Source organism: Mesoplodon densirostris, chromosome 13, assembly GCF_025265405.1.
Source record: "Mesoplodon densirostris isolate mMesDen1 chromosome 13, mMesDen1 primary haplotype, whole genome shotgun sequence".
In the NCBI taxonomy this organism is placed as follows: domain Eukaryota; kingdom Metazoa; phylum Chordata; class Mammalia; order Artiodactyla; family Ziphiidae; genus Mesoplodon; species Mesoplodon densirostris.
The window spans coordinates 52,845,927-52,873,807 of NC_082673.1; the positions used below are offsets into that span (position 1 = coordinate 52,845,927).

Below are 27,881 nucleotides of genomic sequence, written 5' to 3' on the forward strand. Positions count from 1 at the left end.
AGGTTGTTTCCATGTCCTGGCTATTGTAAATAGTGCTGCAATGAACACTGTGTCTTTTTGAATTATGGTTTTCTCAGGGTATATGCCCAGTAGTTGGATTGCTGGGTCATATAGTAGTTCTATTTTTAGTTTTTTAAGGAACCTCCATACTGTTCTCCATAGTGGCTGTATTAATTTACATTCCTACCAACAGTGCAAAAGGGTTCCCTTTTCTCTGCACCCTCTCCAGCATTTATTGTTTGTAGATTTTCTGATGATGCCCACTGTAACTGGTGTGAGGTGATACCTCATTGTAATTTTGATTTGCATTTCTCTAATGATTAGTGATGTTGAGCATCCTGTCATGTGTTTGTTGGCAATCTGTAAATCTTCTTTGGAGAAATGTCTGTTTAGGTCTTCTGCCCATTTTTGGATGGGGTTGTTTTTTATTTTGGTATTGAGCTGCATGAGCTGCTTGTATATTTTGGAGATTAATCCTTTGTTTGTTGCTTCATTAGCAAATATTTTCTCCCATTCTGAGGGTTGTCTTCTCATCTTTTTTATGGTTTCTTTTGCTGTGCAAAAGCTTTTAAGTTTAATTAGGCCCCATTCACTTATTTTTGTTTTTATTTTCATTATTCTAGGAGGTGGGTCATAAAAGATCTTGCTTTGATTTATGTCAGAGTGTTCTTCCTATGTTTTCCTCTAAGAGTTTTATAGTGTCCAGTCTTACATTTAGGTCTTTAATCCATTTTGAGTTTATTTTTGTGTATGGTGTTAGGGAGTGTTCTACTTTCATTCTTTTACATGTAGCTCTCCAGTTTTCCCAGCACCATTTATTGAAGAGGCTGTCTTGTCTCCACTGTATTCTTGCCTTCTTTGTCATAGATTAGGTGACCATAGGTGTGTGGGTTTATCTCTGGGCTTTCTATCCTGTACCATTGATCTATATTTCTGTTTTTGTGCCAGTACTATAGTGTCTGGATTACTGTAGCTTTGTAGTATAGTCTGAAGTCAGGGAGCCTGATTCCTCCAGCTCAGTTTTCCTTTCTCAAGATTGCTTTGGCTTTTCAGGGTCTTTTGTGTTTCCATACAAATTATATAATTTTTTGTTCTAATTCTGTGAAAAATGCCATTGGTAATTTGATAGGGGTTGCGTTGAACCTGTAGATTGCTTTGGGTAGTATAGTCATTTCACAGTATTGATTCTTCCAATCCAGGAGCATGGTATATCTCTCCAACTGTTTATGTCATCCTTGATTTCTTTCATCAGTGTTTTATAGTTTTCTGGGTACAGGTCTTTTGCCTCCTTAGGTAGGTTTATTCCTAGGTATTTTATTCTTTTTTTTTGTGATGGTAAATGGGGTTGTTTCCTTAATTTCTCTTCCTGATCTTTCTTTGTTAGTGTATAGGAATGCAAGAGATTTCTGTGCATTAATTTCGTATCCTGCAACCTTACCAAATTCATTGATTAGTTCTAGTAGTTTTCCGGTGGCATCTTTAGGATTTTCCGTGAATAGCATCATGTCATCTGCAAACAGTGACAGTTTTACTTCTTTTCCAATTTGTGTTTCTTTTATTTCTTTTTCTTCTCTGATAGCCATGGCTAGGACTTCCAATACTATGTTAATAGTGGTGAGAGTGGACATCCTTGTCTTATTCCTGATCTTGAGGAAATGCTTTCAGTTTTTCACCATTAAGAATGATGTTTGCTGTGGATTTGTCATATATGGCCTTTATTACATTGAGGAAGCTTCCCTCTATGCCCACTTTCTGGAGAGTTTTTATCATAAATTGGTGTTGAATTTTGTCAAAAGCTTTTTGTGCATCGATTGAGATGATCATATAGCTATGCAGTTGAAAAAGGAGAATTTTATGAGCCTTTTCAGATAATTGTGGATTTTCTTGTTTGATACTATACCAAAACTCAAGAAAGTGGTGGTTTTTTATTTTTATATATATATATGAAGTTATTTATTTATTGGCTGTGTTGGGTCTTCGTTGCTGCACGCGGGCTTTCTCTAGTTGGGGCGAGTGGGGACGACTTTTCGTTGTGGTGCGTGGGCTTCTCATTGCAGTGGCTTCTCTTGTTGTGGAGCGTGGGCTCTAGGCGTGTGGGCTTCAGTAGTTGCAGCACACGGGCTCAGTAGTTGTGGCTCGCAGGCTCTAGAGTGTAGGCTCAGTTGTTGTGGTGCACGAGCTTAGTTGCTCCGCGGCATGTGGGATCTTCTTGGACCAGGCCTTGAACCCGTGTGCCCTGCATTGGCAGGCAGATTCTTAACCACTGCACCACCAGGGAAGTCCCTACCACATCTTCTTTATCCATTCCTCTGTTGATGGACATTTAGGTTGTTTCCATGTCTTGGCTATCGCAAACAGTGCTGCTATGAACTCAGGGGTGCATGCATGTTTTCAAATTATAGTTTTATCTGGGTATATGCCCAGCAGTCGAATTGCTGGATCATAGTTCAACTCTATTGTTAGCTTTCTGAGGAACCTCCATACTGTTTTCCATAGTGGCTACACCAATTTACATTCCTACCAAGAGTGTAAGAGGGTTCCCTTTTCTTTACACCCTCTCCAGCATTTATTATTATTATTATTATTATTATCATTATTTATTTTTATTTTTTGTGGTACGCGGGCCTCTCACTGTTGGGGCCTCTCCCGCTGCGGAGCACAGGCTCCGGACGCGCAGGCTCAGCGGCCATGGCTCACGGGCCCAGCCGCTCCGCGGCATGTGGGATCCTCCCAGACCGGGCACAAACCCGCGTCCCCTGCATCGGCAGGCGGACTCCCAACCACTGCACCACCAGGGAAGCCCCTCCAGCATTTATTATTTGTAGACTTTTTAATGATGGCCATTCTGACTGGTGTGAGGTGCTACCTTATTGTAGTTTTGATTTGCATTTCTCTAATAATTAGCGAAGACGAGCATCTTTTCATGGGCCTATTGGCCATCTGTATGTCTTCTTTGGAGAAATGTCTATTTAGGTCTTCTGCCTGTTTTTCAATTGGGTTGTTTGTTTTTTTGTTATTGAATTGTATTAGCTGTTTGTGTATTTTGGAAATTAAGCCTTTGGTGGTCGCATCATTTGCAAATATTTTCTCCCAGTCTGTAGGTTATCTTTTCATTTTGTTTATGGTTTCCTTTGCTGTGCAAAAGCTTATAAGATTGATTAGGTCCCATTTGTTTATTTTTGCTTTTATTTCTATTGCCTTGGGAGACTGACCTAAGAAAATATTGGTACAATATATGTCAGAGAATGTTTTGCCTATGTTCTCTTCTAGGAGTTTTATGGCGTCTTGTCTTATATTTAAGTCTTTATGCCATTTTGAGTTTACTTTTGTGTATGGTGTGAGGGTGTGTTCAAACTTCATTGATTTATATGCGGCTGGCCAACTTTTCCAACACCACTTGCTGAAGAGACTGTCTTCCTATTGATATTTTATTAATTTAGGTCCTCATGATTTTATTACTCTAATACATGATTTCCAACATGTGTTCTTTAGAGCCTAGGATAGAGTTTCAGGAGTGGGGGGAGTGATGCAGGGATGGTTTTTACAGTGAGAAGAGGGCTAAGACCAGGACCCCAGGAAGCACCAGAATGAAAGAGTGGGAGAGAGGCAGGGCAGAATCCAGAAGGAGGATTGCACAGGAAGAGAAGAAGGCAATGGTTGCCACTGAAGCGCTGATTTACTTTCACGTATGGAGGAGCTACTTCCATTTATTTTTCCTAAAACTTTTCAAAGCTCTACCATTTCATTCTGGGAAAGACCATAAGCCACCAGTCTTATCCTCTCTATTGAATGTTGGAAGCAGCCTGAGTACAGTGGAAAAATCACCAAAGCTCTGGCTCCACCCCTCGATTGTTGGGAAACCTTGGGCAAATGATAACTCTGGAACTTCAGTGTTTTCATTGGTTAAAACATGTGTAACAGGGTCGTTTATAGGAGAAAACTAGAATCATGTATATGAAGAAAGCACTATATGATATTTGCTAACATTTGCCCATGTTTCTAGATGTCAGGTCTTGCTTAAGAAGCTTACCTGTATTATCAAGTTCTGCCTTTAATTCTCTTATCAACCCTAAGATGAGGCACTATTATAATTCCAGATTTACAAATATGAAAACTAAGGTTCAGAGAGGTTAGTTTGCACTCAATATAGATCGTGTGCACGATCTATGAATACACTTTTTCAATTGCGTTAATAAAAAACACAAGAACATTACAGAATGAAGGTAAATGTAAAATGGCCTTAATAACGCTAGCCGGGATATCAAGAGAGTTAATTAGGCGCTTAAACACTGAGAGCTAGTCCTGAGAAGCAGCAGCAAAGCTAGACCTCACGTGGGCCGTCAGCTGTCTCGGAAAGGGGGCGAGGACGCTGGCGCCCAAGACACGAGGGCACATCCCCTGAGAGGACCTAGGTAGTAGGAAATCTCAGAAATGAAGTGGGAAAATTTAAAGCACCGAAAACAAACTTTGCCTAGATCACAGTTTGAACCTGTAGTGTTCACTGCCTTTTACGAAGACAATGAGGCCTATTGATGAGGTTGTTTCATTTGCTCGCTGAGAAACTCCCAGGGAACCGCGGAAACCAACCTGCGACCCAGCTTACCCGGAAAACCAACCTGCGACCCAGCCTACCCGCAAGCCATCTCCCAAGGCAACTGGGAGGAGGCGTGGTCTGAGGATAGGCCCCGCTCTCTTTCTCCAACTCAAATAACGATTGGCTTGGAGGCGCGGCGGTGGCTTCGGGAGGCGGATCCAGGATCCCCAGCTCTGGTTGGGCTGCGCAGCCATTTTGGACTGTGTGGGTTTCCGGGACGTACAGAGAGCGTCCTAGGTCCCGGGGGTTCCGTAGATTACAGGCCCAGGGCCCGCGTCCGAGTGTCAGGTTGGAGCCGGGAAACGTCCCGGCGGGTAGCGGCGGCGAGGGCAGGATGAGCGCGGAGGCGGCGGACCGGGAGGCGGCCACCTCCAGCCGGCCCTGCACCCCGCCGCAGACCTGCTGGTTCGAGTTCCTGCTGGAGGAGTCGCTGTTGGAGAAACATCTGCGCAAGCCCTGCCCGGGTAAGCGCGGCGCCTGCAGCTCGAGCGGAGCGGGACCCGGCCACCGGCGCTGCCCTCCCGTCTCTCACCGTCCCGCGCCTTCTCGGCCACGAACCTGCGGCTCGGGAGGCGGGGACCGGAGCCGAGCTCTGGCGAGGCCCCCGGCTAAGTATTAAACACACCAGTGCGGGGGCACTGCTGTGGGAGGCCAAAGAAAGGCGCAAAACAAAGGCGCTTCCGCATCCACCCCCTTTTACTGTTCGGGGTTTTAACACCTGCGAGATGGCCTTGTGAGAGTATTTGGGTTGGGGAGGCTGGCTCGAACCCTCCTCTTGACAGAACCCCGCACAGTAAATCAGCGGTTCGGGGGCTGATCCTGACACTAATCAGGTAACTATCTTAGGTTCCCATTTAACTGTTTTATTCCTCAACGAGGAGACTTTAGCCACTCTTAATTATATATTTCAAAGTTAAGCTGTAAATCAAAATGAAGAAATCTTTGAAAGCAGAAAAAAACTACAATTGCAAGATGGTTATTGTATAATGATGATCATGATTAATATCCCAGTTAATGAGTGCTCTCAGGGAAGGTGGAAAACCCCAGGCATTTCTGGAAAGAGGTACTGGCATGAAAAGGTAAGTTCCTTGGATGATATTTTGCTGATAAAGTTCGAATCCAGATGTGGCTTGTTCAGTCTAATAGACTGGCCTTAGTCTCCTGGTGGAGACTGCTGTGCGAGAAGTTAGTGTACTTCACTAGGGCGGTTTTACCACCATTATGTTCTTTTAATTAATTGCTTTTGACTAACGTTTGTTGAGTGTTTCTGCGTGCCAGTCACTGTGCTTAATGCTTCATATCTGTTATCTCATTTAATCAGTCTTCATAGTAATCCTGTGAGGTAGGTGGCATTATCCTCTATTTTGCATGACAGAAACAGGTGCAGAGGTAACTGTATGCAGGTCCCACTAATTAAGCGTTAAAACAGTGATTCTAAAGATGACATCTCTTTCCTCTAATTGACATTCGTTGTTTGCTGAACTGAAAATCTATAACCATTATGTTCTTCTCTGTAAAGTGCTTTCTTCTGTAGGAATCTGTTTTCCTTTCTTCCTTACACCCTTCCTGATCTTTCCCTTTAATCCCCAGGCACACTTCTTATAAATCATAATCCTTAGTTATTCTAACTACACAACTGTTTGGATGTTTTTTTAACTTTCTTTTTAAGTGAAGTATAGTTGATGTACAATGTTTCAGGTGTACAGCAAAGTGGTTACGATATATATATATATATATATTCCTTTTCAGATACTTTTCCATTATAGGTTATTGTAAGATATTGAATATAGTTCCCTGTGCTATACAGTAGGTCCTTGTTTATTTTATATGTATCTGTCAATCCCAAATTCCTAATTTATCCCTCCCTCCTTTCCCATTTGGTAACCATAAATTTGTTTTCTTTGTGAGTCTATTTCTGTTTTGTAAATAAGTTCATTTGTATCACTTTTTTAGATTCTACATAAAGTGATGTCATATGACATTTGTCTTTCTCTGTCTGACTTTTCTTAGTATGATAATCTCTAGGTCCATCCATGTTGCTGCAATGGCATAATTTCATTCTTTTTTATGGCTGAGTAATATTCCAATGTATATATGTACCACATCTTCTTTATCCATTCATCTGTCAGTGGACACTTGGGTTGTTTCCATGTCTTGGCTATTGTGAATAGTGCTGCTATGAACTTATGGGTGCATGTATCTTTTCAAATTAGAGTTTTCGTCTTTTCCAGATATATGCCCAGGAGTGGGATTGCTGGATCATATAGTAACTCTATTTTTAATTTTTTAAGGAACCTCCGTATTTACATTCCCGTCAATCATGTAGGAGGGTTCCCTTCTTTCCACACCCTCTCCAGCATTTATTATTTGTAGATGTTTTGGTGATGGCCATTCTGACTGGTGTGAGGTGATATGTCATTGTAGTTTTGATTTGCATTTCTCTAATAGCGATACGGAGCATCTTTTCATGTGCCTGTTGGCCTGTTTGGATTCCTTTGTGGTCAAAAACTAATACAGTGAATCCTTTGGATCTTCATAATTAGAACTTAAGTTCAAGAATTATTTTCTTTTAAATCCTAGATCCTGCACCAGTTCAACTTATAGTCCAGTTTTTGGAACAGGCTTCTAAACCTTCAGTTAATGAACAGAACCAAGTTCAACCTCCACCTGATAACAAGAGAAATCGTATTTTAAAGCTTCTTGCTCTTAAAGTTGCTGCACATTTGAAGTGGGACTTAGATGTATTAGAGAAAAGGTATACAAGATTTAAATCAGTTTATTTTTAGTACTATTAGATATCTTGGTTTATTTCAATATGTGTTCTTATAACATTGGCCCTTAAGATGAAAATTATTTTTCTCTGCATTCTTGGTAAAATATGCAAGTAGTTTTCAAAAGGTATAAGAAAATATTTGACTATTAGATGAATTTAAATAACCTTTTAAAGTATAAACATGGTGTTATCAATAATGAGCCATTTTTTTATTGTTCTTTTTTTTGATGTGGTAAGTAGGAAAGTCCACGCCTAAACAGTTTTAAATGTTCAGTTTACTTTTACATATCTGAAGAAAATGAATAAAAATTAGTGATGGATGGTACATAATGTATGGATGATTCCCTATTGAATAATTCAGTTAATTTTACTGGGCATAAATCAATCACTCTCTCTCAAACTATTAAGCTGTCTTATTAGAATCAGTGGTTATTTGTTTACAGATAAATAATTTCAAAGGCGTAGTTATAAAATGATTTGCTTTCATCCCCTTCTCACAATTTAAAAAGAAATACCTTATAGAACATTTGGGAAAATTCAGAAAATAGGAAATAATAGAGGAGGGAAGAGAAATATTTTTAACATTTTTGTATGATTTTTGTTGTTTTTCTTCCTTTATTTATTTTTATTTATTTTTTTGCACTCGGGCCTCTCCCGCCACGGAGCAACAGGCTCCAGACGCGCAGGCTCAGTGGCCATGGCTCACGGGCCCAGCCGCTCCGCGGCATGTGGGATCCTCCCGGACCAGGGCACGAACCCGCGTCCCCTGCATTGGCAGGCAGACTCCCAACCACCGCGCCACCAGAGAAGCCCTCCCTTTATTTTTAAACAAAGTTGTGAACATACCTTATATACTGTTTTGATTTGTTTTATTTCACATAGCAGGATATCATGAACATTTTCCCATTTTGTTTTTTGGAGTTTATTCCATTGTATAGATGATTTATTAACTGTTCCTCCATTGACAGTTCTCTCTAGTTTTTCACTTTTATAAATGACAGAGCCTTAAATGTCTATGTCCGTAAACTTTATCTGAATTTTGAGTTACAGCCTTAGTATAGATTGTTAAATTGCTTGGTCAAGTGGTATAAACATTTTTAAAGCACATGATGCATATTACCAGATTGCATTCCAAGAGAGTTGTATTAGTTTATACTCACACTAGTAGTATTTAAACGTTGTTTTTTCACTATATCTTCTATAGCATTAAAATTAGAATTAAAAAAAGTTTTATCCTTTAATTTAAAGGGAAACTTATCCATTAATAGATTTGAGGCATATCAACAGGTAGCAATGTGTACAAAAAAGTATGATGTATGTGTTACACTTGGAAAATTGAGCATTGCTTGGCTATTTGATGGTAAGCAATTAAAATTCTTTTAGATGTGAAATTTATACTGTCATTATGTTAGGAGGTAATTTTTTAGAGATATATTCTGAAATACTTGTGGAAAAAGTGATTTAATATTGGGAATTTGCTTCACAATAATATGGGAAGGAGGGAAGTGGGTGGAGTGGAGATGAAACAAGATTGGCCATCAGTTGATAATTGTTGAAGCTGGATGATGGGCACATTGGGCTATATTATATTATTCTGTCTACTTTTGTATATGTTTAAATTGTTTTCATAATGAAAGCTTAAAAAATCTTTTTGAATTTGATAGGTATATTTTCATATAAGTTGTTGAGACAGGTTAATAAAATGGTCCTGTAGATTTACTCCTTTAACAGTATCATTATTTTTAGTGAAAATACTGCATTGTGTATTTTGTGCTTACACAGCTTATATATCTTTTGATTCTTCCTTTTTAAGTTTGTCTGTTCCAGTTTTGAATATGTTACTAAATGAACTGCTGTGCATCAGTAAAGTTCCCCCTGGAACAAAGCACGTAGACATGGATCTGGCCACTTTACCTCCAACCACTGCCATGGCTATACTTCTCTACAACAGATGGTAAATGTTTTCATAAACCTGAAATGTGTTGGGCAGCCTCTCTTTAATTGCGCTCTGACTTTCAGGGATATGCTTTTAAGTTACTCCTTCTACTCTAGGGATCTCCCAGAGGATCTTGGGAACAGTGAATCTGTTGGTGGAGAAAATTTATGACTGCATAGATGAAAAGAATTCTGAGAAAGATGTGGATGACTTACAAAGTTTTTATTATATATCAATTAGCATTTCAGATAGTTTTTAAGTCTTCTAAGGAGTACTTGAAAAAATACTTGAAGTGATATTTAGGGTGTGTTAAATTTTGGTTTTTGGTCTTTTTTACAGGGCGATTAGGACAATTGTTCAAAGTAGTTTTCCTGTCAAACAAGCAAAACCTGGACCTCCTCAGTTAAGTGTGTAAGTTGGCCAATAAGACCCTTCCTTGGCGCTTTTTTCATCAGAATTTTTTTTAAATTTTGTGAGTTTTTAATAACTCCTGGTACAGAAGGGGTAGAGCAGGCATCGGAGGGCAGAAGGCCTGCGTACAGGTGCGTTTGGAGGAGTTAGAAGGGTGGGAGGTTCAGATGGTGCTTTGGCTGTCTAGACTAGAGAGCTCTGAAAGAGAAGGGAGCACTTCGTACGTTGTGCCTTTCATCTTAGCATCAGCTGACCTGCTTCCGAGTATTAAGATTGCTTTCATTTAATTAAATTTACTTGAAGGAGATATATTTGTTTTGTATGCTGGAAATTATTTTAATCTAGAGTGCAAAAGTTAATTACAATAGTTGGATCATATCCAGAGTTTTAAACCTAGTTCTTAAATTCCAGATAGCAACTTACCCAAATTTGGAGGAAGAGAGTATAGTTTCTAACTTGATACAAAGGAGCTTTTGATATCAGTAAATTGTATTCTTAAACTGAGGGTTTGTTTATCCTTAATGTCTTAATCATTAGTTCATCTCAAGAGTTTAGCAGCATTCCTAGCACATTTTAAATGCCTAAGAAATAGCTGATAAGTAAATGAATAAATGGAAGAAATCATTATTTCTAGGCAACATTATTTTCTAATGCTACCTACAAATATCACCTAAAAATATCATTAGTAGAGGGACCCTGGTGGCGCAGTGGTTAAGAATCCGCCTGCCAATGCTGGGGACACGGGTTTGAGCTCTGGTCCAGGAAGATCCCACATGTCGTGGAGCAGCTAAACCCGTGTACCACTACTGAGCCTGAGCCTGAGCAACTACTGAGGCTGCGCTCTAGAGCCTGCGAGCCACAACTACTGAAGTCCATGGGCCTAGAAGCCTGTGTTCCGCAACAAGAGAAGCCACCGCAATGAAAAGCCCACACGCAGCAACGAAGACCCAGTGCAGCCAAAAATAAAAATAAATTAAAAAAAATATATATCATTATTAGAAAATCATTTTCTGGGTAAAGTTTTTTTCTTTTTTTAGTCGGGGGGTACACGGGCCTCTCACTGTTGTGGCCTCTCCGTTGCGGAGCACAGGCTCCGGACGCGCAGGCTCAGCGGCCATGGCTCACGGGCCCAGCCGCTCTGCGGCATGTGGGATCTTCCCGGACTGGGGCACAATCCCGTGTCCCCTGCATCGGCAGGCAGACTCTCAACCACTGCGCCACCAGGGAAGCCCCTGGGTAAAGTTTTGATGCTTAGCATTTGTGTTATATTTTTGTTTGTTTGCATGTCTATATCACCATGCAGATGCTTATCTTTTGTTACTTTTTAAACACCAAAAAACTGAGGAAATGAATAAATGAAGTAAAAAAAAATTTTGAGTTTTTTTAAAATACAAAGCAATTGAGAAAATAATGGTAAAGGAGCATCAGCACTGAGTTTTTGCTTGTTTTTTAAGCATGAAAAGAAATAGCATTAAAAACATTTTTATTTAAATTCAACCTCACTTTCAAGAATGATCTTTAAGGTTTGAATTTTCAGTCTTTCAAGTAATGTTTGATACTCTTCAATCATTTCTCTTTTAGTATGAATCAGATGCAACAGGAGAAAGAGCTAACAGAAAATATTTTGAAAGTGGTGAGTATTGGCATCAGTTACACTCTAACCTTTCTGGGACATATTTAGAGCATGTGTAGGTGCTTCTTCTAATCTTAGGTATATAAGAGTTGGCAAGGTCTAGATGCAATGGCATTTATATTTTTACTTGTTAGAACATAGTTTGGTAATATTCTAAATCGTACATTAAAAAAAAAAAAAAATTAATTAATTAATTTTGGCTGCGCTGGGTATTTGTTGCTGTTCCCGGGCTTTCTCTAGTTGCGGTAAATGGGGGCTTCTCTTCATTGTGGTGCGTGGGCTTCTTATTGTGGTGGCTTCTCTTTGTTGCAGAGCACGGGCTCTAGGTGCACGGGCTTCAGTAGTGGTGGCTTGCGGGCTCTAGGGTGCAGGCTCAGTGTTGTGGTGCACGGGCTTAGTTGCTCCGCAGCATATGGGATCTTCCCAGACCAGGGCTCGAACCCGTGTCCCGTGCGTTGGCAGGCGGATTCTTAACCACTGCACCACCAGGGAAGTCCCTGTACATGTTTTTAATGTTAGTGAGAGTGCTTTACCACCAATTCTGTTGTCAAATATTTCACAGTACTTTAGCAGATGTGAGAAATCACTCTTATAGGTGATATGTTTATATTCTTTTATGTTCTTCCCAAAATCTACAGTAAACATGCATTATATTTTAAAATTTTATTTTTTTAATTAAAAAATTTTTTTCTTAATTTATTTTTATTTTTATTGGCTGTGCCGCACAGCTCACGGGATCTTAGTTCCCCAACCAGGGATTGAACCCGGGGCCCGACAGTGAAAGCGCTGAGTCCTATCCACTGGACTGCCAAGGAATTCCCTAGACCTACTTCTGTAGTCAGAAAAATACAATTATTTTTTAATTGTTCTAGTCAGTATAAAAGTAGAAACACAGTAGTTCCCTTAATTTAAAAATGATCTCTGTAATTCTTTATTTAACACCTACAGTGTGCCAAAGATAACAACTAAAGTTCAGGGGCTGGGAGAGGAGAAGGAAGATAAGAGACAGTCTGTATCTATGTACAACAGATAATGTATTTTTAATGTAGAAGCAAAAAACCTACATCATTTTAATATTATTATCTAATGCCTACTAAAAGTGGCTGGCACATTGAAGCATACAAAACATTTCTTGAATAAATCAGTGGAACTGTGCAAATCTTTAAAACATTTTTCATTATTAACTTTTTTATAGAAGAAAGACATCAATCTTTTCCAATATGTGTTTTCTAATTTCACAATAGGAACCTACTGTTTCATTAAAAAAATTTATTTATTTATTTATTTGGCTGCACTGGGTCTTAGTTGTGGCACTTGGGATCTTTGTTGCCGTGTGCAGGATCTTTTTTTAAAAAAAATTTTTTATTTATTTATTTTTGGCTGCATTGGGTCTTCGTTGCTGTGCGCGGGCTTCCTCTAGTTGTGGCGAGCGGGGGCTACTCTTCGTTGTGGTGCGCAAGCTTCTCATTGCGGTGGCTTCTATTGTGGCAGAGCCCGGGCTCTAGGCCTGCGGGCTTCAGTAGTTGTGGCATGCGGGCTCAGTAGTTGTGGCTCGCAGGCTCAGTAGTTGTGGCGCATGGGCTTAGTTGCTCCGCGGCATGTGGGATCTTCCTGGACCAGGGCTTGAACCCGTGTGCCCTGCATTGGCAGGCGGATTCTTAACCACTGTGCCACCAGAGAAGGCCCCTGTGTGCAGGATCTTTTAGTTGTGGCATGTAGGATCTTTAGTTGCAGCATGCAAACTCTTAGTTGCGGCATGTGGGATGTAGTTCCCGGACCAGGGATCGAACCCAGGCCCCCTGCACTGGGAGCGTGGAGTCTTAGCCACTGGACCACCAGGGAAGTCCCTCTTTTTTTTTTTTTTTAAGATAATTTTAACAAATATAATTGCACTCCTGCTATGTTAGAAACGTTTTTAAAATAGATTAATACACTAAGCTAGTAAGTATCCTGTAAATATTTTTTGGTTACTATAGTCCAGTGCTGCCATTTTTGTATTTTAATAATTTGTTTGTTGAACTTTTGTAGCTAAAAGAACAAGCTTCTGATTCTATCTTGGTACTAGAGGCAGCCCTTAAGTTAAACAAGGATCTTTATGTCCACACGATGAGAACGCTAGATTTATTGGCCATGGAGCCAGGCGTGGTAAATGGAGAGACTGAGAGTTCCACTGTTGGATTGAAAATCAAAACCGAGGAGATGCAGTGCCAGGTATTTATTTCAGTAGTTAATCAATGCATGGCAAATTTTTGGAAAATCTTGTTTTTAATTAGAATTTATTTCTGCCCTTGTCCCTTTGATTTTGACTTCAGATGCTATTAAGACTTTGTATTGTATTTAATTTGTGAATTTTATAAGACCTCACTTGAAATTTTTCTAAAAGAAATGGAAGGAAAATTTCGTTTGATCTTTTGTCTCTGAACTGGTTTCCCAGTTGTATTTAGGAGACTGACAATGCAGTGAGTATGTAACTAATTTACAGTTCATTCATATTAGAAATCTAATCATACCAAAAAAACAAAACAAAACTAATATTGTACTAGACTTTGAAAAATGTGGGCTACTAGAGAAACACCTAGTTTTTCAAAGATCTTAAGGTTGCCTGCTTTCTGTAACTCTGTGCTGTAGTTCCTTTGTTGCTTTCAGTTGTTGTTTGTTGTTAGATATTTTTTGTATTGATGTCTTCTTTTTCCCTGCTGGATAGTAAACTCTTTGAGGTCTCTTTTTTTAATATATTTGCCTCTTTCTCACTTTCCAGCCCAGAATCTTGAGTATAATAAAAATTTAAAAATATTTGATGATTGCCTAGAGAGGGCCACTAGCCTTTTACATTCTGTGTTCTTTTTACATTCTATGTTCATTGTGTGAGTTGGCATAACTTCTTTAATCCCTATTTCCCAATCCTGAAAGGGCAGAAGTAGCTCTGACTTTAAAGGGTTCGGAGGTACCTTTTCAGATTAGCTGGTTCTGGAGTTGAAAATAATCCCTTTTCAAGACTTGTTAAGCTGGAGTCTTGTACAGTAGGAGGAGGAGTCAAGAGGCATTGACGTTGGTAACCACTTTAAATGGTCAATGAAACTTCCATGTAGGAGGTTTCCGGTGCTTTCATATCTTATACTCACTGAGTCTGTTTAAAAGTCTTGGTAACATGTCTGATTTTCACAATGTAGTGGATGATATGACCTGAAAAAACAGAACTCTTACATAAATGTGCTAGGTTAACCCTATCAAATATTCTTTTAATTACATAGCTGAGCCATAATTTCTGTTTTTTGAATAGCAAATGAGTACTGATACTCATTTCCTGGCATGTTAATGTTTAAAGTGCATTTGCAGTCTTTATGTTACTAAAATTTACCTGACTCAAAAGAAAAATCTTAAATTTTTCCTTAGTTAAACCAAAAGTATTACTGTCCTTCAGGGCAGCTTCATTATCAGATTTGTTTTTTTTGTTGTTTTTGTTTTAACCTATTGACCACCTCTTAACTGTAGAATTTAGACTTGTTTTAATGGCTAGTCAGTATAATTATACTTGAAAGTATCTTTTTGGTATCTTGCACTCTGCCTGGAAAGGGGAATTATATGTAACTGTAATACGTATGCATATGTATGTGTGTTTATGTGTGTTCAAATCTTTCTCTATTATGTATACACACACATACTATTTTTAAAAATTTCTTTAGCACTCTTTTACCCTAGATGGAAGGAAGTGCTCTAGAATGATAATCAGCCCAACATTAAATGTGGATTAAATAGTGCAAAGCAGTATTCTAGAGGCTGAGAAGAATTAATCTTGATTTGTTGAACAGGGCAGAATAGTATCTATAATGCATATCAGTAAAGAGTAGTTCAGTCATGAGTACCAGAGACTATTACAGCTTAGGAGTTCAGAGGGGGAATGAGTATCTGTTGGCTAAGGTTGCTTTGGTGTAAATGGAAATACGGGGTGTGGAATGAAGTTCATTTGTAGATCTGATGTGAATGGGGAATTGAGAAAACTGGTGTGATTGAAATAGAGGAGAATAGAGAGGTTTGGAGAGAGAAATTAGTCCAGATTCTGAGATCCTTGAAGATCAGGCCTTGGGGTTTGAACTTTCTCTTACCTGGGGGAATAATTCGAAGGCTTTTTAAGAAAGTCATATTGAGAAGACAGATCAGTCAGCCTTGTGTAGAGTAAATTTGAGATAGAGTATTAGGAACCTAGAGATCTGGCTTCAAGTCTGGGCTCTGCCAGTATTTGGTTATATGCTTTTAAGCAGAGATGTCACTTTCTGGGCCTTAGTGTTCTTGTTCATAAAATGGCCAAGTTGAACTTAGTCTTTGAGTTCTGCATTCAGTAAATCTAGGTATCAATTTATGAACGTTCTTGGAAAAATATACAGGTTCTATTAGAAAAAGACAACTGGAAATGCACTATCGTTTTATAGTCATTCCAATTTCTCAATATTTTATTCTGGCAAGTTCTGTGATAGTAGACATTTGCCCCTTCTATCCCTTTTGGAGAGACACCCCGGTGGCTGTCCCCCTATTCTATGTTAGAAGAACCCCCTACCTTCTGAGACTTGATGGGGGGCAGAGCCTGTTTCCTATAATAAAACTGAAAACTCCAGACACTAGCGTCCTCTAGCCCTTATCCTGCTCCAGGGCAAGTATGTCACATAGGTGTGACAGACAGATCCATTTAGTTCAGACTGAATTAGGAGCTAGCTAGCAAGTCAGTGAAGTGGGGAGGGTAGATAATGGTTGTGATGGTGAACCAGCAGCAACAGTGACAGTAAAGTCTAGCCTCCAGGGGCAGCCCTGGCAGGAGTGGAGCTGCTGCTTTCAGTGTCTAGTGCTGGTGGCTGCAGGTGACATGATCTGTGGAGTCTAGTGTTGAGACGGCTGCAGCGGTGTTTCACTGCATCAGTTTTGGCTCTTGTTCTGGCTGCTCGCTTCCCTTCCCCTGTTTGTTTTCCAAGCCTGATTCTTTGGCTTTCCCACTAACTCTGTAAGGCCACCTGACATCCTGAGGGTGAATCTGTTTTCTGCTTAATTCAGTCAGAGTTGACTTCTGTTGCTTGTGACTAAGAACATTGATTGTTTCACTGCTCATTGAAATGGTTTTTTCTTTTTCGCTGTATGTGTACCTGTGTTTTGCCGAGATGAAGATGCCTTTGGGTTTTGTCAGCTCTTAAGTTCCTGAAAAATTACTGAGCAAATCGGTATTCATTACCATTTTAGGTGTGTTACGATTTGGGTGCAGCATACTTCCAGCAAGGCTCTACAAATCCAGCTGTCTATGAAAATGCCAGAGAAAAATTTTTTAGAACCAAAGAACTAATTGCAGAGGTAAATACAATCATAACAGGCATATGATTTTCAGTCCTTTAAACCATCTGTATGTTTTTTGGCTTTAATTTTTCTGATGATAAAAAAACCCAGTAAGTGTTCATTGTTGTAAATTTGGTAGTTCAAAAAAGTAGTGAAAACATCAAAAAAAATCTGTAATACCCCTTTCGTGGTTTTAGCTTATTTTGTTTCCAGTTTTTATTCTTTATGTTTTTATACAGTTAAGCTCATGCTGTAATATACTATTTTGCATCTTGCTTAAATATTTGAGTAGATATTTTAAATGTATTCTATTCTGTTGTATAGTTGTGCTGTGATTTCATTTTCCTAATGTTTGGGCATTTAGATTGTTTACTGTTTTTATTTATTATAAAGTTGCAAAATTTATATCTCCAAGCATAAATTTTTGTTTGGACTTTAGATACTTTCAAGTTAAATTCCTGCAAGTAGAATTACCATGTCAATGGTCATTATTTTTTTAAAGGATGTAATATGTAAAGCCAAATTGCTTGCTAGGTACATTTCTCCAAAGGCACTCCAATCAGCAGTGAATTTTTTTTTAATTGCTAATTTGATGTGATCTAGAATATCTTTTAAAGATTTGCATTTCCGGGCTTCCCTGGTGGCGCAGTGGTTGAGAGTCCGCCTGCCGATGCAGGGGACACGGGTTCGTGCCCCGGTCCGGGAAGATCCCACATGCCGCGGAGCGGCTGGGCCCGTGGGCCATGGCCGCTGAGCCTGCGCGTCCGGAGCCTGTGCTCCGCAACGGGGAGAGGCCACAGCAGTGAGAGGCCCGCGTACCGCAAAAAAAAAAAAAAAAAAAAAAAAAAAAAAAAAAAGATTTGCATTTCCTTGGTTCCTAGTAGGGTAAACATTTTCATGTGTTTGTTGTTTGCATTTTTCTTTTTGTGATTCAGAAAACTGAATTTTAAAGTATATAACTAGGTTTCTGTATGCCTGGTGCCCAGAAAAATTCCCACTTCAATCTTTCCTTTCTTCACCAGAGACATTGATTAAATGTACTAGAGATTTACTTTATTGGGAATCCCCATTTTACTTTGTCTGGGGCACTCATCAGATTTCTAATTTTATGGCATTTCAGGTATAGTAGTTTAAAACTTCAATTTTTTAAAAAAGTGTGTCTTCTAAAATTTTTTTTCTGTTTTGATGGAAGCATTTCTGTTTATTCCAGTTGAGTGAAGATTGAGTTTTCTTTGCTGTCCCCATTTAAATCTCTGCAAGTACATGTATTTTAAAATATTTTAAGCTTGTTTTTAACAGTGTCCACTCTTTGTTAGTATCTTAATTTTCATACCTACATAGAGTAATAATAATGTCTACCTTTATGTTGGCCTGAAAACTCTAAACCAGGAGTCAGCAAACTTTTTTGTAAAGGACTAAATAATAGATATTTTAGGCTTTGTGGGCCATATACAGTTTCTGTGGTATAGTCTAATTTGTTGTTATGGTTTTTTTCCCGCCTTTACAACCCTAAGAATTGTTCTTAGGTCAAGAAATCTATAAAAACAAGCCATGGGCTGGATTTGGCCTGTGAGCAATATTTTGCTGACCCCTGCTCTAAACCTTTTAATTTTTTATGGTTCCTCCAGCCCTGAATTTTCCATTAGCATTTTCTTGTACTGTTAAAATGCACTAAATGGGTGCTAGACTATTTCTATTACACTGATGAATAATGATATATACCTCTTACTTTACAGATAGGTTCATTATCTCTTCATTGTACCATAGATGAGAAGCGGTTAGCTGGCTATTGTCAAGCGTGTGGTGTTCTTGTACCTTCTTCTGATAGTGCATCTCAGCAATTGACTCCATATAGTCAAGTCCATATTTGTTTGAGATCTGGCAACTATCAGGTAAGATGTGTGATGGGGATACAATAGTGTAATCGAAAAGCACTGGAAGCCAGACAGCTGAGTTCAGATCCTGACACCACCATTTACAGTTGTGCCATTTAGGGCAAGCCAGACTGTCAGATTGGCCTATAAAATAGTTTAATTATAATAATTAAGCTTCTGGGCTTCCCTGGTGGCGCAGTGGTTGAGAGTCCGCCTGCCGATGCAGGGGACACGGGTTCGTGTCCCGGTCCGGGAAGATCCCACATGCCGCGGAGCAGCTGGGCCCATTAGCCATGGCTGCTGAGCCTGCGCATCCGGAGCCTGTGCTCCGCAATGGGAGAGGCCACAACAGTGAGAGGCCCGCGTACCGCAAAAAAAAAATTAAGCTTCTTATGAGAATCAAATGAGAAGTTATAGTTTATAAACTCTAAGGCAAACCGCTGGACAGATGTTGACTCATTATTGATAATTCTCCTTTCTTGAAGGTATAGAATTTGCCCATTTTAAGTACATTCTGTAAGAAACTCTGTAGGCAGAACTTTTAAAATTACAGGTAGAGAACTTTTAGTTTTATGGAGCCTAAAGTCTTGTGTCTGATCTGAAAGTATGGCCTTGTAACCCTGCCTTATTAGCCACTGCAAACATTAAGAGTGAAGGAGAAAGTGAGCAGAGCGGTTTTGGTAGGTTTGGATAGTCTATTACGTAGCCCATTTTGCCAGGGAGTCTGGTCATCATCTCAGTTTTAATCATGAAAAGGGCTTAAATGAGTCTGTTGAGATTTTTATTGCACCCTCTGTGTATATATCTTTAGTTTTGTAATGAAAATCACTGGGAATTAGAATTTGTACTTTTAAAATCTTTCTTGGAAAGCCTTCATTCTAGGAAGTGAACAGTGCCTTCATGTTATTTAATTCAAAACAGAAATTATGAAATGACAAAGCTATAGCATACCTTTAGTTTTGTGTCTCCAAATGGACTTTTAGCCTAGGTTTTTAGTTCAGTTTTCTCAACTAGAGTTTATTTTTTTTCAAAGAAAATAGAAGAGAGGGGATAAGTACTTCCTCTCCCTCCCTCTGGCCTCTTTTTTGCAAATTCTGCTTTGCCCTAGGGAAGAAAATTAAACTTTCTTGAAGATAGATTTCAGCTACAGATGAAGTTATTAAACACTAGAGATCTTTCAGTTACGTATTCCTAGTACAGGCTTATGGAGGGTGGGGATCAATTATGATAAGATATAGAATCTTTAAGAAGGTCCCTAGAATGGTAAGACCTGTGCAAACGAGACCTTGGAAATATTAGTCATACATAGGCACATATTACTGTGAATCCAATAAAGTGCCAAAATGTGTTACTCAGAAAGTAGTGTAATGGGTAGCTAGGAAGGGGAAAAGAGCAATTTTGTTGCAACTCTGAAATTTATCACTTCAGTTATATATGCAGGAGTATCTTAGAAATCATGTTTACCTTTTTCTGTTTTTTGGTAATAAGATTCTGTTTGTATTAACTATATATTTTTGTTTTGTGCTGATGAAGTAGTTACTGAACAGTTGTAACAAATATGTCTTCTCACATTTAGGAAGTGGCTTACTTGCCCCTGTGTAGCCTGTGTTTTGCTATGGAGGTGAAACAGTGGTTGCTTTATAGTTTTGAAACCATTATGGTCAGTGCTTTTGTGGTAGAGCTGATTAGCTTTAGCTGTTTCCAGAAATCCCCACGCTATCACCCCTTCTTTCTCTCTTCCATTGATAAAGAGATAAAGAGTTAATAAAGAACAGAAAAAGACTCTAATAATATGGGTGTTTCTGTAATTCACTAAATAATATATTTTAAACCATTTAAATTGATTAGAATAGTTTTTTAACATGTTATATTTAGATGGATTATTTTTAATGAATTATTTTAGTGTTTTAAAAAGTTTGTTGTATGGGGGGCTTCCCTGGTGGCGCAGGGGTTGAGAATCTGCCTGCTAATGCAGGGGACACGGGTTTGAGCCCTGGTCTGGGAGGATCCTACATGCCGCGGAGCGACTGGGCCCGTGAGCCACAACGACTGAGCCTGCGCGTCTGGAGCCTGTGCTCCGCAACAAGAGAGGCCGCGATAGTGAGAGGCCCGCGCACCGCGATGAGGAGTGGCCCCCGCTTGCCACAGCTAGAGAAAGCCCTCGCACAGAAACGAAGATCCAACACAGCCCTAAATAAATAAATAAATAAATAAATGCCTACCCCCAACATCTTAAAAAAAAAAAAAAAGTTTGTTGTATGAACCCTTCCCCATTTTTTTGGCTGCACTGCGCGGCCTGTGGGATTCTAGTCCCCCTGCAGTGGAAGTGCAGAGTCTTAACCGCTGGACCGCCAGGGAAGTCCCTGAACCCCTATTTAAAGTGGATGAGAAGAATTTAAAAACTTTCTCTCTAATAACATAGCTGAATTACTTCTTATTCATTGATTCTTCGCTCACCTCTCACTTTTGATCTTCAATTTTCAAAAAGGGTGAGGGGGTGCTATTTGTATCTGTAACGTAATTTTAAAATTTTAGAAGGAGAAGATTTTCCTAGCAAGATTTTTTTTTTTTTACCTAGCAAGATGTTTGAATGATTTTCTTCACTATGTAATTTCTATTATAGAAAGACTTTAAATTTTATTAAAAAATTTTTTTTTGGAAAGATTCTTTCATGATTTTTGAAATGGATGCAATTTTGTGTCTGTGTTCTAGGAGGTAACAAAGATTTTCGCTGAAGACAATTTAACCTTCAGTTTACCTGTGCAGTTCCGGCAGTCAGTCCTGAGAGAGCTCTTTCAGAAATCTCAACAGGGGTAAGGAAGTGAATTACTTTTTGATTTTTGAATAAAAGGGTAAGTGTGCATTTCAGATTTATCAAAAACATCCCTCCAAACTACCTGTATGTCTGACACAATACTTTCACTTTTTTTTAGTATATGGGAAGTTAACGTGGCCAGAGGAGCCACTTTAATGTTCATCTAATCCATTTTAAAAGTGCTTGGGGAAAAAAATTTACATAGCAGAATTTGATTCTGTTACCTCATCTGTATAGCTAAATTGTCCCTTGATAAATTCAAGACCTTCCCATGACTTTAGTATTTACTAACGTGCCTGAATATTGTAAGATCTTACCTCTCAAGAATAAATGGCTTATTGTGATTTTAGTTTTGCAATATATTCCTTTTTATTAAAAAAAAATTAGTGTATCTGCTTTTGTATTCTACAGAAATGAAGCTCTAGATGAAATCTGTTTTAAAGTCTGTGCCTGTAACACAGTCCGTGATATATTGGAAGGTAGAGCGATTGGTGTTCAATTTAACCAGCTATTTCTTAGACCTAATAAAGAGAAAATAGACTTTCTTCTTGAGGTAAGACATTTTTTCCCCTTTTGATTTATAATTTTGCTTTAAGTTTACCAATGATCTCTTGGCTACCAAATCCAGTGCCCTCTTTTCTGTCTTCGTCTGACTTGCCTCTCTGGCTGATAGTTGTTACTACTGATAGACCATGATCTCCAACCCTGTCTTCTGCTGGAGCTCTTTTCTGGTTCTCCTCCATCACTGGGTTTTCCTTAGTCCTCCACTGACTTCTCTTTTGCTCTCCCGTTAATGTTTTTATTTACAAAAGTTTTGTCCTTGGCTCACTCAACTTCTCATATCACTTTTTATTCTCATCCAAAACCTCAGTCACCTGCTCACTAAAAACCCTTGAATCATACTTCTTGCCTCTCATGTGAGCTCCAGAATCTGTGTTTCTACTGGATCTTTCTCTTTCTTTAATAGTCTTAATGTAATAGACCTTGAGAGGAGTACATAGAGTGCAATTAATACCATTTAGTTCTAAACATACAACACTGCCAATGCTGTGGAAGTCCTTCTTATGCTCCTTACCAAACCCTCTCTGCCTCTCCTTGTGGAAACCACTGTCCTGTGTTTTGTGATAATCATTTCCTTGCTTTTCATTACAGTTGTATCACCTTTGTATGTACCCTTAAAGAATATTCTTTAATTTGCCTGTTTTGAACTTTACATAAATGAAATCATACAAAATAAATTCTTTGTCTCTCAGTGAACATACTTGAGATGTTTTTTCAAGTTGTATGCAGGTACAGTTTTTTTTTTTTTTTCCATTGCTGTAAGGTGTTACAACATTATATGACCATGTCACAATTTATTTATTTATTTTTAAGATGATGGACATTTGTGTTATTTACAATTTGTGGCTATTGTGCTTCTTAGGACGTACTGTACATATATCCTGGTGCACCCACATAACGATTTATCTGTTACATTCCTGGAGAAGGTTTATCTGCAATATTACTATATAATTTCCAAATGTTTTTGCCACTAGCATGCATGAGAGTTCTCGTTGGTCAGGATCTTTGTCACCACTTGGTATTGTCAGATTTCCTGTCATGGTATAATGGTATCTCGTTGAGGTTTTAACATCCATTTCCTTTATTACTGAGGAATTTAGCAGCTTTTCATTTATTTTTTGCACATATAGATTTTGTCTTTTTTTTTTTTTTTTTTTTTTTGCGGTACGCGGGCCTCTCACCATTGTGGCCTCTCCCGTTGCGGAGCACAGGCTCCGGACGCGCAGGCTCAGCGGCCATGGCTCACGGGCCCAGCCACTCCACGGCATGTGGGATCCTCCCGGACCGGGGCACGAACCCGTGTCCCCTGCATCGGCAGGTGGACTCTCAACCACTGCGCCATCAGGGAAGCCCTAGATTTTGTCTTTTGAGGTACCCATTCCAAGTGGTATGCCTCATTTTTCTGTTGAATTGTCTTTTTTTTTTTCTTTTGCAGGAATTTTTAATATATTCTGTCCTTTACTAGTTTTAAATACTGCAGGTATCTTTTCTGCATTTCACTTCTCTTTTAACTTTTTATTATTTTGAAAGTTCTTAATTTTAATATAATAAAATTTATCCATCTTTTCCATAAAGGAAAAGATTAGTGGATTTCTGTGTCTTGTTTAAGAAAGCTTTTCATATCCTGTAGTCGTGAAAATTGTCCTATATTTTACCTTCTAAAAGCTCTAGAGCTTAGCCTTCTTTTCACATTTAGGTCTTTACCCCACCTATGATTGATTTTTGTGTATTAACATGAAGTAGGGGGTCTGATGTCCTTTTTCTCCTCACTTGTTCCAGTACCATTTATTGAAAGTTCCATCTTTTTTTACCAATCTCCAGTGCTACCTCTCTTGAATGCCAAGTATCCATATGTGTGTGCGCCTGTCTCTGGGCTGTGTTCTGTACCACTTTTCTGTTTGTTTACCCATACATCTGTATCCCTGTCTTGATATCATCTGAAGTACCTACCTTGTTTTTCAAAGTTGTGTTGGTTATGCTTGTCTTTTTGCGTTTTCTTGTAGACAGTTGACTCAGATTGTCGTTTCACAAATAAGCCTGTTGGATTTTTGTTTGGAACTACATTACCTTTAAAAGCCAATTTGTGAAAAATTAGTATCTTTACAATATTGAGTATTCTAATCTGTGAACTGGTATAGGTTTTGATTTATTTAGGCGTTCTTTAATGCCCTTTAAAGCTTTATAATTTTTCCATATTTTTTTTATGAACTTGAAAATAGTTTATGCATTGGTATAGAGGTATGGTTGAACTCCGTATAATGATTTTGTTTCCAGCTACTTTGCTAAACTTAAAAATTCTGTTTATCTGTAGGTTCATTTGTTTTTCTAAATATTTATCTTTATCTGTAAATAATGCATTTTGGTTTTTTCATTTTCTAGCCTTTTCATTTTTATTTCTGTGTACTTGTTCTTACTGTGCTGACAATGATCTCCAGTACAATGTTTGGTAGAAAGGGCTCTGATGGGCTTCCTGGTCTCATTCTTAGTCTCAAAAGCTTGTACTCTTTCACTGTTTAGAATGATGTTTATTATGGGTTTTTCTTATAGTTACTCCATATCTGATTAAGGAAGTTTCTGTTTATCCTTAATTCACGGAAGGCTCTTATTTTAAAAAAATCATGAATTATTTTTAATTTTATTAAATGCTTTTTCTATGTCTATTATGATAAGCACGTAATTTTTCTCTTCTAATTGGTTAATGTAGTGAAGTATATTAATTTTTAAGTGTTGAAGTACCTTGTCTGGATAAACCCAACTAGGTTGTGATCTTTTTTTTAAACTGAGATATAACTGACATGTAACATTGTATTAGTTTTAGGTCATGTTATGATTGTTTTTAATATATATTGCTGGATTTGGCTTGCTAATACTTTAAGATTTTTTTACATTCGTGTGTGAGATTGATGCATCTGTTTTTTTTCTTTCTTGTCCTGTCTTTGATTTTGTTACTAAGGTCATGTGCCTCATAAATAAATGGAGGTATGGATCATTTCTTTTTGCCTGGAAAAGAAAATGGACTCATTGCTTTTTTTCAGTGTTTGGTAAAATTTACCAATGATGTATTTGGGCCTGGAGATTTTTTTTGTGGGAAGATCTTTGGCATTGATTCAATTTCAGTGATTTCATCTGCTGTTCTTTTTTCTTGATTAGTTTTGAGAAGTTCTTTTCTAAGAATTTGTCCACTTTATCTAAATTCTAAAGTTGATTAATATTAATGTTTTTAGTTATCTTTTCAGTGTTTATAGCATTTGTAGAGATGTCACCTATTTCATATTTTTCATTTTTAAAAAGTTGAGGTGAATTCACATAACATCTCTGTTATGTTGCTTATCAAGAGTTACCACATATTCCCAAACACATGAGGACACATGTACAATGCATCTCTGTATTTGAATAAACAATCTCATGAAAGAACACTAAAATATTATTTATCATAAGATCCTACATATGATAGCAAACTTAATTTATTTATACAGTGGGGCAAAATTATTAGAATGTAAATATATTGTACATACTCCAAGATGCTCAGATGTGTTATGTACTGATAGCATAACCTATTCATCTGAGCAAAGTACCTTTAAGATACTGTTTCTGAGCATGGTAATTAAAAATACTATTATTCCTTTTTTTCTTTTCATAGCTTCATTGGGATGTAATTTGCATACCATACAATTCACCCATTTAAAATGTACAATCAGTGATTTTTAGTATGTTCATAGAGTTGTGCAGCCATCACCTCAGCCAGTTTGACAACATATCATTCCTCTCTGCCCATCTGCAACAAAACTTCTTATCCATTAGCGGTCATCTCCCATTTTCCCTCAATCCCTTCAACCCTAGGCAACTGTTAATCTACTTTTTGTCTCTATAGATTTGCCTGTTCTGGACATGTCATATAAATAACTGACTTCTTTCACTTAATGTTGAAAACCTGAAAAATTTGGTCCATGTTGGAGTGTGTATCAGTACTTCATTCTTTTTTATAGCTGAATAGTATCCCATTGACTGGATATGCTCTTCAATGTGTATTTTGAGTGTTCATTCATCAGTTGATGGGCTTTAGGGTTGTTTACACTTTTTAGCTCTTATGAATAATGCTGCTATAAACATTATATAATTTAATTTTTGTGTCAACATATTAGAGAATATTTGACAATTTCTTAAGGTTAGGGAGCTTTTACACTAATATATTCTTTTTGACTTCTTGTAAATAACGTGTGGGAAGGAAGCCTAATCTAATAAACTCAGAATAAACTCAGAATAATAATAAACTCAGAATAAGGATATTATTTTTAGATAACTAATATTTTCATAGCTGGTTTCTGTTACTCTTTATTTTCATTGTTTAGTTTTTAAACCTTGGTTATCTTCTTAACCGTTGGTTCTATATACTTTAACTATTACCGATCATTCTTTTCAACTAAGATGACCCTTTTCTCGCTTTTCTGACAGGAACTACTGATTCTTAAAGTTATCACTCCATTTAATTTGGCAGCGTACTTTGTAAATTTCGGCAGGTCTTGTTCGTATGCTATATAGATTATTCTTTACTGCATATTCTTTGGTCTCATCTCTTAAATTTCTTAACCAGATCTGTGACTGATAATGTTTGAAAGGAAAATTCAGTTGTTTTTAAATCTAAAGTTTTCAGACTGTAGTGTAATTATTTTAAAGTACCCATATTCAAATAAAAATTACTCAAATTCCTAGGTATGTTCAAGATCAATAAATTTAGAAAAAGCTTCAGATTCTTTGAAAGGAAACATGGCTGCTTTTCTAAAGTAAGTGCCTTTCTTTTCTTTTTCTTAATTTTGAACTTAGTCCTGTGAGAAAAATATCTTTTATTCCTTATCGTTTTGGATTTGCCCTGCCTATCTTATAGCCAGGCAAGAATTGGTATTTAAGAACAGTTATGGTTTGGATTTGTGTAGCCACATAAAACTTAGGATTCTGTCAGTTACTCCTTTGTATATTGTAGCATTGAAATCACAAATTTTAAATAAGGACCAAAAAGAAGTTTTAAAAGCTGTTTCAAATGATTGTTGTGCAGTTATTGAATGGTGGTTTTTAAAACAGTTTATTAATAAAAATTGGTTAATATGATTGTTTTCCCCAAACTAAAATTATACACTTTTTTGTTTTATAATATTTCTTACTGATCTAGGAATGTGTGTCTGGGGTTGGAAGACCTGCAGTATGTTTTCATGATTTCTTCACATGAGCTTTTCATTACATTGTTGAAAGATGAAGAACGAAAGCTACTTGTTGATCAGATGAGGAAGAGATCCCCTAGAGTAAATCTGTGCATTAAACCAGTAACTTCATTTTATGATATCCCAGGTTAGCTCTGCTAGCTAAAATGTTGGCACATTCTGCCCCTCAGTATATTTGAGGATATCCTCTTAATTTGTTTCAGATTACACGAATGCTGGTAATTAATAGACATTTACCTGTCTCTTGTAGTCATATTTCTGTCTCAGCAGCTAAGTCTTGGGACTCTGCTGAGTCTCTGATTCATGGAGATATAGGCCTAGATACATAAAAGATTTTAGCTGGGGGAGTAGACCCACGTAACTCTGCTGCTGTGTTCTTGGAGGTAAAAAACAGGAGGTGGGGAGAGCACTTGAGAACAATGAAAGGTGCAGGCTTGCATGCGTTTCAGCCTGTATGTCATCGTGATACTGTCTTCTGGCTAAACATTCAGCTTTGGCACCATTGCCATTTTTGCCTCATTTATTTGATGATCTTCTTCATTTTTTTCTCTTCTTTTATAAATATAAGTAGAAAATATAGTGCTGCTCATTAATAAGAAATACAAGCTTCAACACTTCATATAGGGGAGACAGAGAATTCAGTTGGCTGAACGAACTTTTAGCTGCTTTGACCCTCATTAGATTTAAACTGCTTTGACAGTCCAGGTGTAAAGGGAAAGAATAATATTAACACAGATAAAATGCTGGAAATGCATTAC

General features: G+C 37.9%; 1 protein-coding gene across 1 annotated transcript in view; it reads left to right on the top strand.

Moving 5' to 3' along the window:
- The first annotated feature begins 4,792 nt into the window (after window positions 1-4,792).
- Window positions 4,793-27,881, top strand: part of INTS8 (integrator complex subunit 8) — a 47,938-nt gene continuing 24,849 nt past the window's right edge. The window contains exons 1-12 of the mRNA XM_060116253.1: window positions 4,793-5,058; window positions 7,175-7,349; window positions 9,181-9,321; window positions 9,643-9,714; window positions 11,296-11,347; window positions 13,376-13,558; window positions 16,571-16,678; window positions 18,397-18,552; window positions 21,247-21,347; window positions 21,761-21,902; window positions 26,621-26,691; window positions 27,075-27,250. Of these exons, the coding sequence (XP_059972236.1) occupies window positions 4,929-5,058; window positions 7,175-7,349; window positions 9,181-9,321; window positions 9,643-9,714; window positions 11,296-11,347; window positions 13,376-13,558; window positions 16,571-16,678; window positions 18,397-18,552; window positions 21,247-21,347; window positions 21,761-21,902; window positions 26,621-26,691; window positions 27,075-27,250 (1,507 nt within the window). The 5' untranslated portion in view covers window positions 4,793-4,928. The remainder of the gene's footprint in view (window positions 5,059-7,174; window positions 7,350-9,180; window positions 9,322-9,642; window positions 9,715-11,295; window positions 11,348-13,375; window positions 13,559-16,570; window positions 16,679-18,396; window positions 18,553-21,246; window positions 21,348-21,760; window positions 21,903-26,620; window positions 26,692-27,074; window positions 27,251-27,881) is intronic.